The sequence below is a fragment of the Gavia stellata genome, chromosome 10, assembly GCF_030936135.1.
Source record: "Gavia stellata isolate bGavSte3 chromosome 10, bGavSte3.hap2, whole genome shotgun sequence".
NCBI classification, from domain to species: Eukaryota; Metazoa; Chordata; class Aves; order Gaviiformes; family Gaviidae; genus Gavia; species Gavia stellata.
In genome coordinates, this window is record NC_082603.1 from 30,374,224 (window position 1) to 30,387,921 (window position 13,698).

Genomic DNA, 13,698 nt, shown 5'->3' on the forward strand with positions numbered 1-13,698 from the left:
TATGTTTACCCTGACCGTGTCTGTGGAGGCCTGCAACATAGCTTCCCTGAGCACATATGCATGCAGTGATGGGAACTTAATTTTCCACTCTTTATGAAGCCACAAGAGTGCGAGAGGGTAAACTGATAAGCCAAGCGTGGATTTGTCCAAATCAAACAATTCTGGAAAAAAAATGAGCAGCTCTATATTTACATTTGCAAGCAGAGGCTTAAACTGAGGATGCAATATCTGGAGATAAGCAGGGTTCTACCCACCAAAGTACTGGAAGAACTGAAAGACAGCAAAAGATGCTGCTATGAGAAACTTTTTTACTTTTAAATAAAAATCATTTAAGCTTGCTAATTTTTGCTGTCTCAGACAATCAAAATTCCAATTGTCTGGGACATCAAATCTAAAAAAGCATGAAATTAATCTTCAGAAGTTAAAGTCTTAAAGGCATTGCATCATTATTTTTGTTGGATATATTTTTGATTATAATGCAGATGAACCCCAAATTTAATAAAACTAAAATAACATGAGTTAAGTATGAAACATAACAGGATATTGCAAAGAGATTAGGTAGTTTCCTTTAGACTACTTGCAGAGCCCAAAGAAAAACCAAACTGAGGGACACAATGACGAGAAGGCACCGCTTAATTAGAATATTTAACAGAATATGAAAACAGAATACTCATAGTACTGGTTTTGGCAATGAAACACAGCAAGCAGAATATGGACCTGAAACATCAGTAGTTCTCTACACCAGATACTGTTTTGCCTGTCGACTGTCTGTAGTAAAGAAAGAAGCAGGCTAGCTAAATTTAAACCAGCTGTAACGATGAGAGTGTTACAGTTGGACTGAAGGAAGCTTACCTCATGAAAGTATTGTGGAAACTGCTGTTGGAAAGATAATAAAAGGATTAACTGCAGTTTTAGTGAACCATTTACTTTTCAATCAAAATGTCTCATGTATTTCCTGTTCTCAAGTAGCTTGAATTCCAAAATTCCTTTGTCTATTACAGCACATAGTAGCAAAGCCTGTCATAAGAAATTAATAATTTTACATGGAAAAGTACTTCTATGTATGAGGGTGGGGTGCTGCTCGCTGTTAGCTTCTCCTGAGCAGTTCAATACCTAGTCAGCCAGTAATCTTACAGAGAGGAACAAAATCAAGGGCTTAAAAAGAAAGTACAATGGGTAATTGTGAACAGCGAAAGAAAATCTCCACTACAAATACCAAGAGATGTAAAGTTACTTTAACAGGGCTGCAGCAAAAACGAAACAAAATCTCAGACCTCTATAGACAGAGAATGAATTGCCTTCTTAATTTGCAAGAATAACAGCACAATTATTACCACATCAAAAGAAAAGCCATCATTTAAAATGACATGACATCACCGCACAATGAAACACTGCACAGCAACCCTTGTTTAAAGTGGAATGGAATTCGCTGGGCAAATAATCCCCACTTGATATTAATAAATTTAAGGAGCTGTGTTGCAGCTTTGGATCTTGTCCCTGCTAGATCAAGGTCTTTCCAGGGTAGAAAACTAAATTTGCAAAGAAGACATATTTTTCATGTGCTTACTTGGATCCAGCTTTACTCCACACAGAATTCCAGGTTGTAACATTTAATACATGGATACCTCTGCTGACAGTGGAAGGGTCTTATTCTGGGAATAGAAGAGTTAACTGCAAGTTGTGCAGTGTAAAGCTCCTAATTCTGATTGGGCCATTCCATGTATGGGAACAACTACAATATCTGCTCAAATAAAACAGATCTTTATGTACTTACATGCCAAGGCTATATACATGTGCCGTGAAGGCTGTCTGCAATAGCAGATGCAAAGGTTTTTCCAAGCTATTCACAATGTTAAACCTTGAGATGTTATCAAAAGCTGGTTCTTTAATGCAGATGAACATAATTGAAAGAAGGAAAATTTTAGCATTTGCTAAGATATTACATGATTTAACGTCCCTGGTTTAGCCAGTTTCCTGTAGGAATGGGAATGTAACATTAGAAATCTGCTATACAATGCCTGTCAAATATGCATTTTGCAGAAAAAGACAGAAGTTCCCTCACCCATGGAGTCTACTGAATCTTTCACCATCATAGTAAAGCTAATCAGGGTTTCACGTTTTAAGTATTTCTTTTAAAAAGTGTGAGATAAAAGTGGGGAGAAGACTGATCTCATTCCAGATGATAAAAACACTAAAAAAACCCCATAGACTAAAATAAAATCTCTAAGTATGCTTTCACAGCTTGCTTACACTTTTGTTCAGAAAGAGGCAACTAACTTGCAGTATCCTTTGATGATTTATGACCAAAAAAAAAGATATTCATAGGAAGTTAAATTCCTTTGTACTTTTACAAATGTGATTGAGCTACTTCTGGAAATGAGCAAGTCAGTTCTTTCTCTCAAAAGAAACAGGTAAGTCTTAGAGAGTTTCCATTTTGTCTTGGACAACTTGATGGTGTTCTCTAAAAAAATATAAATATTTTTCTCTGTACATTTTGAATACTGTTGTTTTCTTCCTTCTCCCTTCCATAACCATTGCAGGCCAGCAAGCTTTTCCTCGGAACAAATGAAAAAAAGTAAGCTTTTTATATAAACATTCTTTCCTATTTCTCCATAGAAAGCTACAGCTTGACATGGAAAAGTTTGTCTTGATCTAACTTCCTTACAAGCATTTTCCATTATATCATTCTCTGATCAAAACAGTAAAATAGACACATAGTCAAAAATTCTGCCTATCAAGAACCACAACCTGCTGTCACAACCATTCCCTTTGTTTGTACTTATTTGTGTGTGTGCGCGTGTGTGCATGTGCATGCACACACACCCGTGCGCATGTGGGTGTTACAAACAAGACTTTCCGAATTTCATGGCCCAATTTGGAAGCTTATGTCAAACTTGTTTTGCTTCGTCTGTTTCAGTCAGGGTCTTATATCATTGTTGTTTCAAACATGTGGAAAGCTTAATGGAAGTCATTAACTTTTATTTTAGTTTGGCCATATTGTCATCATGGTGGGCAGATGCAGAGATGGTGTTATTCCCAAGATCCTCTTTTTGGAACACTGATGTTGTTTACATCTTCTTGATCAGAAGAGAACAATGGTTTTTACTTATTTTTAAAGCTCTGTTTTGCAAATTAAAAAAGCCCCTAACAACCTTTGAAAATGTAATTAAAGATATTCCTTTTATTCTTTTAACTGTTTAAAATCCTTAACAAGTTTCTTTTTCTTTTCTAAACTACCATTTGAAACTTTTATACTCACAACTCTATGGGTTATTGTTCAGCTGAAGGAATGAAAAGAATTTCATTAGATGTGTTTTATGTTTCTTGATTAAAAAAGTCACCCGAGGCTCAGTGACTTGTTTTACGTTAAATGACTGCTGCATGCTTTGATCATCACTTTATTAATGCTTTAATGAATATTAAAAAAAATAAAGCACTGTATTAAAAGTTAAGCTCTCATATAAGGAAACTGAATCCCTTTTCCAAGAACTACAGTATTTCTTACTCAAACATTTCCTTCTAGATTAAGGTTTTCTCCAATTCCCCTTTAGCCTGCTGCAGACTAAGTTACAGGAAAGCACAACAATTATATTGGAATAAGATTGAAGAGAGAGCAAGAAAGAGAGCAGAGTAGTATGTTTCTATTCAAACAAATATATTCCAGACTTACCATGCATTTGTTTGGTTTTTCTCCAGAATGAACCCTCATATGAATCAGCAGTTTGTAACGAGCATTGAAGGGTTTATATCGACGGACACAGCCTGCCCAAAAGCAAGTGAAGTCCTCTCCTTTCCGCTGGTCAATGTGAGTCTTTTCTATGTGTCTGACCAGTTCGTCTTGTTGGTCGTAAGTGGCACTGCAGTCAATCCACCGACAGACCTGTTTGCCATTGCTGAGGTCCTGTTCATCCCCATCGCTAGGCTGAAGGGACTTCGGAGACATAGAAGCGTGTAAGTGAGGCAGTGTCCCTTGAGTTTGGCTTAGTTGCTGGTGTAGATGGTAAGGGGGAGGCAGCCCCTGATGATGTCGAAAAAGATCAGCAGTGGAGGAATAATCGTCAGCTGGTTCTTGTTTTAAGAAACTCACCTTCTGGGTGCTGTGTGAGGTGTTCTGATGAGGAATGTTAGTACCATTCATCATAAGGCTGAGGCTTCCATTCTCCTCGACTTGCTGCATTTGTATCTGCTCACAGTCACCTCTGTCACATTCAGCAGAAATAGGTACAAGACATGCTGGAGGGGAGGGAATACTGCAAGGGTTTCCAGGCTGAGAGCAAGACTGGGGCCGAGAGGATTTTTGAGCACTGTGATGACTGATCTCCACAGGATGAGAGGAAATACCAGCTGAATTAGTTCGCAGTCCATTCACACAGGTGACCAGTGACGTCTGTGATGTGCGGATGATAGCTGTAATATCAATTCCTTCAGCTGAAGACGGCACAACAGAGATGCATCTCTTCTTCACGTTGCTTGTTTGTAGCCTGGCCGAGTGCTGAGGGGTGCCAAGTGACAAAGGACCCAGGGAGGAGCTATGTTCATTATTAAACAAGTAGGATGAAAGTGAATTTGTAAAGCTATTATTCATTAGGTCTATTTCAGGATGCAGACTACTGGAGGCTCTCAGCTCCATCCCTTCCGTAATCCTCCTATGTGTGGAAGCCTCAGACAGAACCTTATAATCACTTGGGCATTCTTGTTTAATGTGCTGAGCCGGGTGACTTCCATTCAGGCATGGAGCAGCAGAATCTACTGAGTCTTGAAACCTGGGTGACCTGTAATACAGTTTTCATTAAGCATCACTAACTACCACAGGATTTATGATTTTTGTACAAGACACAACACTTGTTAAGCCCTGGAGAAGGGAAGCACTTGCTCTCTACTGAATGTTGCCTGTCTAACCCAGCAATTACACCAAAAAAATCTGCAATGCTTCCTCTACAACCCTTGTAAAGGGAGCATCATTTTACACAGGATTAATTTTACACACTGTGTTACGCGTAGAACAGACAATCTCCCCTCCACCGCTCCGGGCAGTTCATCAATCACAATCTAGGTTTTCAATGCATAATAGATTGGGCAAAACAATAGCTGAGAATGAAGTTTGAGAGCTTTGGGCATTTTTGAATTATTCAAATATCAGCATTTTCCTCAGAGCACACTGGGAAAATGCCTTGGCTTTCTTGTTCACACGAATCAAAAAAGGCTAGCTGAGCTTTGCTTACATGTCAGAGAGATGCTTTCCTTCTCTAAATTAAAAAAGGAGCAAGATCAGTGGGGAAAAAAGGAATACAAAGAAAGAACGGCTTGCTTTCAACCAGTGGTCCACAGTCAATGAGAGATCAGCTGAGTATTTACTTCCAAGAGGTCTACAAAAGATAACTAAGACAACTTCACAAGCGGTAGATTTAAACTGGCAGTCTATGTATTCCCATTTCCATTTTTCCTATTGAAGTTTACATGGGTCTGCAAATCAAAAAAAGATTGTTCTGAAGAAGTGATTTTTAATCTTTTTTGATGTGTGCTGAATCCCACCACTCAGAAAGCAGAACCTTGAGGAACCCCGCATAGACATTTCAGAAAAACACTGCATTTAGGAAACGTTTCCTCCTAACATTTTCTTCCAAGCAGTTAGCAATTGGTTTATGCCTTAAAATAAAACACTTTATCTCAGCTATAAACGTTTACTGTGGATGACCCAACTGTGTTTTTTCCTAGGACCAGCAGGTGTTTCTTACATATCCGTAAAGCATGGTAGGGTTTAACCTATGGCTTTGTCATGCAGCAATGTGCCAAACTGAGAAGAGGAAACAGTACGTCTGTGTGCAGGAAAGCTGTACCTGAACTCATAATAAATCCTCCAGAGAGGTGCTCTATGGTTCCTGTGCTGACATGTTCCAGTTAAATGAATTTTATGCTTTTCTGATGCTAGCACTACAAAAGCTGAAGGCAACCTTGCCATTTGGCAATTTGTGTGTGATACTGCAGCTAAGACATATCTGACACATTTTAAAGCATGAAACACATATGCATAAGGTATTTTGGACATATACATATATTAAACTGCAATGCTGTTGAATAAACAGCATTTATTTTACAACTTAGATGATTTTATCACTATTATTTCCATCAATCCACCACTAAGACGGGAAGCTGGGACAACTTCTAACACTTCCTTGGTAACAGCTCTCAACGAACTACCAATTAGGAAAAAACAAAACAAAACAGCAACAAAAAACTTCAAAAATACTCCCTTCCCATGAAATGAAGGTTGTCAAAAAACGACACCTGTCTGAGACACACAACTGGCAACACTGCATTCACTAGTGACAGGTTTCTAAGCTCCAACACTTTGCAGCCAGTAGGGCTTGATATAAAAAAATCTTTAAGGTCATGAGAGAAGTGAAATTCCCCACCATTCATTGCTACAGAACAATCAGATCTTGCATTTACCACCAGAAGTTTAAAAAGTCTACATTTAAAAATTTTAGAGGTTTCCATAATCCATTAGTTATAATTTCTCCCTTTAGGTTTGCACAGTTGGTCTCAGGGTAAACTTAAAGCACCTGGTTTTGCAGATGGTAAATTAAAAAAACCCCAAAAAACAAAAAAAAAAACCAACCCACAAATCCAACAGTATTCATACATTATTTTTTAACATTTACAGAACCATATGTCTGTAAAATATGTGGCATAAGCATACGTAAAAAGCTTTTATTGCACGTATTTGGGAAACCCTGCCCTGCTTGCTTGTAGCTTCATTGCTCAGTAGAAAGTGTGCTGTTTTAAACTCATTCTGAGAAAGGTTTTACAGCATACCATGCCAGGCACAATATTTCCTATTACTTAATTTCTTCTGTACAAGAACTCTTCTAAATAATTCAGTTTGTATCATAGTTTAGTGGTCCCAAAGCCTCAGGCTAAAGTAAACACAACACATTTCTTACATCATATAAAGCTAACCCAAGCCTTACGTTTCAGCCTGTGATAATTGGTGTCATATTATTAAGCTTTATGTAAAGCTCCCATCTTGCCAGAAATCCATGTGAGGAGTTCAAGCTGGAGTCAGTGCAGAATACCTGCAGGACGGATACAAACATCCCTGTCCTGAGAAATATTAGGTTCCCAAAACTCCCAGCAACACCGATCTGCATTTCCAGCACAAGAACTTACTCAGAGTCAGGATTGTATTGCTGTGATGCTCCAGTGCAGAATATGAGATACACAAAAGAGGGGAGTTTTGAATGAAAAGGCAAGCTGAAATACCTTATTTCAAAAGCAAATGAGATGAAAGCACTGAATTCATGCTTCCCATTGCCACAGCCACGTCTTATCCAAGCTCTGCCTACATAATGATAAGCACAGGCTGCTTGTGCAGATTAGAAGCAAGTTCATTCTGGGAGCTACAGATTCCTCTGTAGCACTGTATATTTAAATACATTATATACCCTGTGTTAGTTAATTCTGCTGGGAAAGTCTGGCATTCTTTCAATTTCCCCATGTTTGAGTGTTGGGGTACTTAATGTCAAGGTTGTATTAATGCAAACTTTCTGTATTCCTGGCAGAATTTTGCCATCACTGCTCTAGGAAAGCCCTGCTCTTTCCTCCCAATCCTGGGGGGTGGGGGGAGAAAGGGCACAGAAACAAAACTGATGCGAGAGACAAGGTGTCTGGCATCCAACTTGCTGGCTGGCTCCTCTTATACCCATTGACTATTTGCTCCTGTAATGGCATCTTTCTGTTACAGCCAGGAATCAGATTCCAGGCCTGGTACACACAGTGCTGGCCGTAGGGATTTCATAATCTCTGGACAGTAGCGAAATATAAATGCATAGGAAACAAACAGCCAAGAGGAGAGAGAGCGGGACAAAGGAGAGCAGGACAGTGTAAAGAGCACTGTGTGGACATGCAGATCAGCATGAGCAGCTCTGGGGGGCTTCCAGATGAGCAACCCAGGAAAGGAGTGGGGTCAGCAGGAGCATATACCCCACAAACCTCTTCACAGGGAGCGTCCATGTACCAGGGATGGACAGTCTGAGGCAAAAGAATTGCTGCTTAAGCACATGAAAGCTGAGTGTAAGGCTTTCGAAGAGTAACAGCAGCCTCTCAGAGGATAGTAAGGCAGTGCTTCCAAAGAGACTCCCTTACGTGGTAATTGGAGCCAGAGCACGAGGCCAGTAGCACCATGCCAGAAGTACTGCAGTTCCCAACTGCCCTCAAAGGAAAAGACAACTGTATCTGAAATCTCCAGATTATTTACAAAACATACATGCCTTCAATTGCCACTGTAAATGTGCAATCAGTGATAACTGACAGTTTTAAGAAGCTGGAGGGGATTGTTCTGCTGCACATCCACAGACCCTTTGCAACACTATCTGACTGCTCTGATGTCTTCCCCGGGTTTTATATGCTGAGCGCTGAGCACAGTGTGGGCGGGTTTGCTGTGTCTGATAATGGATTATTTGACAAAAGGCCAACATTAGCTGTGTGCTGACTCCTATTGTGGTAAAGAAGGTATTAGGACTTTTCCAGTCCCACACACATTGCATTCACAGATAGCATGTAGCAGCAGTTCTGTTACACAACTTAAAAGCTATTAACTGAGTGGGGAAAAGGGGCCAGAAAGAAGAGGGATTGTGATTCTTGGATTAAGGCAGTCATCCCTAGAATACAGTTTCTGAGAGAAAGTGATTCAGGGAGAAGCTGAAGAGGATAACAAGTTTCAGTGCACTGAGGGAAAAAAGGACAAAGCCAATCATAACCCCAAATCCTGAGGGAGATTTTGGATTGTTAGGGGAGGTGCTCTCTGGTTTGCTTGGGTTTTCCTTGGACATTGCATATCCTAGAAATGCAGAGTGGTTCAAAGCTCAACCCAGGGAGATTGTTTGAATTTGTATCTCCCTTTATTTCTGTGCTGGTCACTAGAGCTGGACAGAACAACTAAACAGAGTTTGCTCTGACTTCTGCGTGCTCAGCTATCTGTCCATTCCAGCCCTATTTCTCTCCTATTTTGATTCTTCTTATTTAATGAAGGTTGAAATCTGGGGAGGCACAAAGCACCCTTGGCTCCCATTGAATTCACTGAAACCTGATGGGCATTCACGCCCACCTCAGTTATGTTCTCCCGTTTTCAGATCTTCAGGGAAAGACCATGTTTTCTGTTACTTGCTTGTCAAGAATCTTTAGCATCACAAACACCGTGAACAGTAATCGACACAACTCCTGTCCACCTTCTCTTACATGCCAAGGTTTTGGCTCTGTACCATGTATCTCGTGAGTAGCACATTGATAAAATTAGACACTATGTCTACGAGGTCTATAGAGGAGAGTTGGGCATTGGCTTTACCTTGCAAATCCCATGCAGACAAAAGTAGTATTAGCCAGGTGGACATACAAGCAGAGCATGACCAGTGGGACACACAAACAACCCGCAAAGGAATGGAAGAGTCCTTCAAGACACTCTGCAAACATTTCCAAACTGTTGCTTAGAAGCAGCAGAGCCTCAAGGCTTTAGACCACGCTACAAAGCAAAGGGGAGAGAATCAGGCCTATCACCTGCTACTTTCTCATGTTATGCAGCAGACAATCCTTTATGCTGTTCTGGGAATCCTCTTCCAAACGGGGGCTAGAAGGGGTTCATATTTCTGAGGGTGGGTACTGTGATCCCCGGTATGCAGGTATCTGTCATTTCCTCATTATAGATTTTACAAAAAGGTTCAAAAAGATCTAAGCAGAGTACTCTCTTCCTCCTTTTGTTTGCTCCTGCCCTTTGTTTTGTAATTGTCCTCACTGACAGAATAAAAAAAGGGTGATAACTGCCAGTCTCACATTGAGCCATAAAGAAGCTAGGAGGGAGCAGACTTACATCCAGCTGCAACGGCATCTACAAATCTTTGTAGCAATAGCAGAATATTTTGTTATGTGGCATGGATATTATTTGTCCTTTTCAAACACACAAACAAACAAACAAACAAACAAAAAGCTCTTTCCACTTGCTTGCCATATTGCTGTGCCTCCTCCTCCTGAAAACACAGATGTTCTTACCCCACCAGTAAATGGAAAAGAGGAAACAAGACATAAATATGTATAATAAAATCAAAAACAGTCAGATCTCCAAGATGAAGCTATAGGCCATATTTCCTCTTGCTGTGACTATGGAAATTTGGGCTTGATAGTTCCATGCACAGAGTGCCAATTATTCCAAGTATCTAAGATAAAGGCTGCAACTTTATTGAGGTTTTTCTTTTCTACAGCTCTTCAGAAAGGTCAAGATTATTTCGTACTATATCCCCTGCCAAAAAGCAGTGTAATTAAAATAGATGGACAGATTTTAATTTGTAGCAGGCTTCTATTCACAATGGATGTCTGTTTAGGGTACTTGTTTAAAATCTGGTAATGTTAAATTTGTAACAACAACAAAAAAAAATAATGGAGTTCTGTGTTTTCATATAATTAATTTATAGCAAATGTTTAAATAGAGATTCTGTTCGTAACATATCCAACTACAGTGTATATATCAAAACCAGAGACCAAATTTTCACATTACGGCCTTAAAAGCAAATACCAAGGATGTGGCTGTATGGGAACATTGAAAATACTTCATTAAAGGAAATGCTGTAGAAATAAAAGTGGCATTGGCTTCCTGTAGGTTTGATGGTGGCATGCCAAATTGCCATATGGGAGACATTGGTTTGGGAGTAAGTATCATCCCTGCCTTCAAGGCTGTAATTTGGAAACAACATGGCATTGGGGTGGAGCATGGAGGTACAGAGGAGGCAAGTCTGACCCTACTTAAGCCCCTGGCAAAACTCTCGTTGACTTTTGAGCATGCTGGGAGGCCCCCCCCCGAGAAGCTGTACTTAAAACTTCAATGCATGGGGCTGTGGCTGCATGTACAGTGACTCCTCCTGGCACTGCCTTGGACAGTTGTCTGTGCACACGTGCACGTCCCTGCAGCGCAAACCTGCAAATGAGCAGTGTGGTTAAACGAGCATCCAAAGGACTTCCAAAATGAAGTAAAAGCTAAAAATACTCTTCCAAATGTAGCACCTACAGATGCTACTGGGAAATAGTTCCAACAAAGAAGCACTCCAGAAGAGCAAAGCATATCAACCGATAAAACTTGCAGTGATACCTTATATCCGAGTGTGTCAAGTTCAGCTGACCAACATGAAGCAGTCTCTCACAGGACAGTGGGTGGTCTCGCATAAGTGGGTTTCCTGTGTGGATGAATAGACCTTGTCTGCAGACAGGTACTGAGCTACTTGTCATCTCCATGTCCATCATGTTCTTCTTCTCAGAGATCAAATTACAATGATTGTAGCCACCGTTCACTGTCAAAAAAGAAAAAAATCGTAAGCCTTTGACTAAGACCCTCTATGCTCATTACTTTGTATGCTCATTTGCATATTTTGTATGCTTATTTTGGATCTCCCTGTAAAATTCTTGTAAATGCCATGGCAGTGGAAATGAAAGGTTTCACAAGGAAGCAAAAATTAATTGCAAAGGAATTTGGATCTGTGAATTATGTTGTTTATTTCTCTTTTGAAGTTTTGTGGCTAATTTACACTTCATAATCTAACTCAAAAAAACTTAGTCTGATAGCTTGCCTTCATTCTGTGTATTTTTATGGTAGAGTCTTGCCTGAGTTACATTTTGGAGAGGGATGTTTCAGAGCCCTTTTATTTTCAGGGAGAGGAGCTCTCTGAAAACAGTGACGTAAGTCAAGTTTTTCTTCGCAGACAATTATCTCTGTGATTATGACTTTAGATGGGCATGCTTCTACTTTACTGTCAGGTCAACAGTGTGAAAAAAGGAAACTAATTTTGTTGCAATGTATACATTTAACTGCATTTTCCAAGTAAGCTATTAGTCTAAATGCTAATGCTAATAATAATATATACTGCTCTGGTGAATATTACATTTCACCAGACTTGGAAAAACAGACTACAGCTACAGCAATATTCTTCAGAAATATATATATATAACCACAAATTATAATCTAGCTAAAACGAGAGGACAAAGGGAGAATTGCGAATTTAGATTGCATTGGTCAAATGCTAGCAATTCCATTTAATTTAAAGCATATTAGTTGGGTTTTTTACCTCTAGTGAACTAATAAAATACTCACAGGTAAGCATGTATAAATGTATTTGTAAGATATTTAGCCTTCAGAGACTAGCTAAAAATGTCACAACAGCCATTTTCCATCACTTTCACTATTGTATGAGAATCATGCTTTTAAAATACTAGATCTCCTTCCAATCTTTTTTTTCATGGAGACAAAATGTAATGGTGTCAGATACTAATGTCAAGCACATTTCTGTAGTTTTCATACAGAGTCCAGAAAGGAACTCCTTCACCTTTGTACCCAATGCTCGTGGTGATGGGTACTATAGAGCTAGACTGCATTGTAGTTAGTCCATTCTCTACGGAGGCACTGAGTGTTGCACACTGAGGAAGAAAACAAATTCTGCAGTCAAACTGACAGAAAAGACAAAGCCTGTGCTCAGTTTCATGCAAATCACTGATTCTCACAAGCATCAAGGTTTGTCCTTTACTAAGGTGTTACAAGGCACAATTCATCTCACCATAGTTTTGCTCTCTATGAGTTTTACCCAGACAATGTCTATGTCATTCAGACATCTCAAAACAGGTGTCTAAGACAGGCTCATGCAACTTCAGGACATGCTTTCCTCTCCCCCTTGACTATAGATGGCACGTAAACAAGCAACTGAAACGGAGTACCTGACTTTTAGACAAGTGCAGTGGAGCGACTTTGTAGCAGGGCTACAAAGATGATTAGGGGACTGGAACACCTTTCTTACGAAGAAAGGCTGAGGGACTTGGGTCTTTTTAGACTGGAGAAGAGAAGATTGAGGGGGGATCTTATCAATGCTTATAAATACTTAAGCGGGGGGGAGTGCCAGGAGAATGGGGCCAGTCTTTTTTCAGTGGTGCCCAGTGACAGGACAAGAGGTAACGGGCACAAACTTGGTCATAGGAAGTTCCATCTAAACATGGGGAGGAACTTCTTTGAGGGCGTCAGAGGACTGGAACAAGCTGCCCAGAGAGGTTGTGGAGTCTCCTTCTCCGGAGATACTCAAAACTCACCTGGACACATTCCTGTGCGATCTGCTCTAGGTGAACCTGCTCTGGTGGGGGGGCTGGACTAGATGATCTCCAGAGGTCCCTTCCAACCCCTATCATTCTGTGATTCTGTGATTCTGTGAAATGAATCCCTCTGAGTAGCCATAGGACTTACAAACATCGTCATCACAAATAACCTACTTTACACTGCTCTCAGGTCTGGTCCTTCTTTTACTGAAACCCACACTGGACCTGCCATTGACAACACAACTTCTACCATTTCAACACTATAATCTGTGGTATTATCCAGAGCAGGTATATATTGATACAGAATCATAGAATGGTTTCAAACTGGTCTTTCTCCATCTTTCTTATAAGCCCCCTTTACATATTGAAAGGCCACAATAAGGTCTCCCTGGAGACTTCTCTTCTCCAGGCTGATCAACCCCAACTCTCTCAGCCTTTCTTCATAGGAGAGGTGTTCCAGTCTTCTGACTACTTTCATGGCCCTCCTCTGGACTCGGCCTAACAGGTCCAAGTCCTTCTTGCACTGGGGGCCCCTGAGCCGGATGCAGTACTCCAGGTGGGGTCTCACAAGTGTGGAGTAGAGGG

At 40.3% G+C, this 13,698-nt stretch overlaps 1 protein-coding gene across 1 annotated transcript in view; it reads right to left on the minus strand.

Moving 5' to 3' along the window:
• GLIS1 (GLIS family zinc finger 1) overlaps positions 1–13,698 on the minus strand; it is a 208,549-nt gene that overhangs the window by 100,136 nt on the left and 94,715 nt on the right. The window contains 2 exon segments of the mRNA XM_059822134.1: positions 3,671–4,772; positions 11,132–11,330. Of these exon segments, the coding sequence (XP_059678117.1) occupies positions 3,671–4,772; positions 11,132–11,330 (1,301 nt within the window).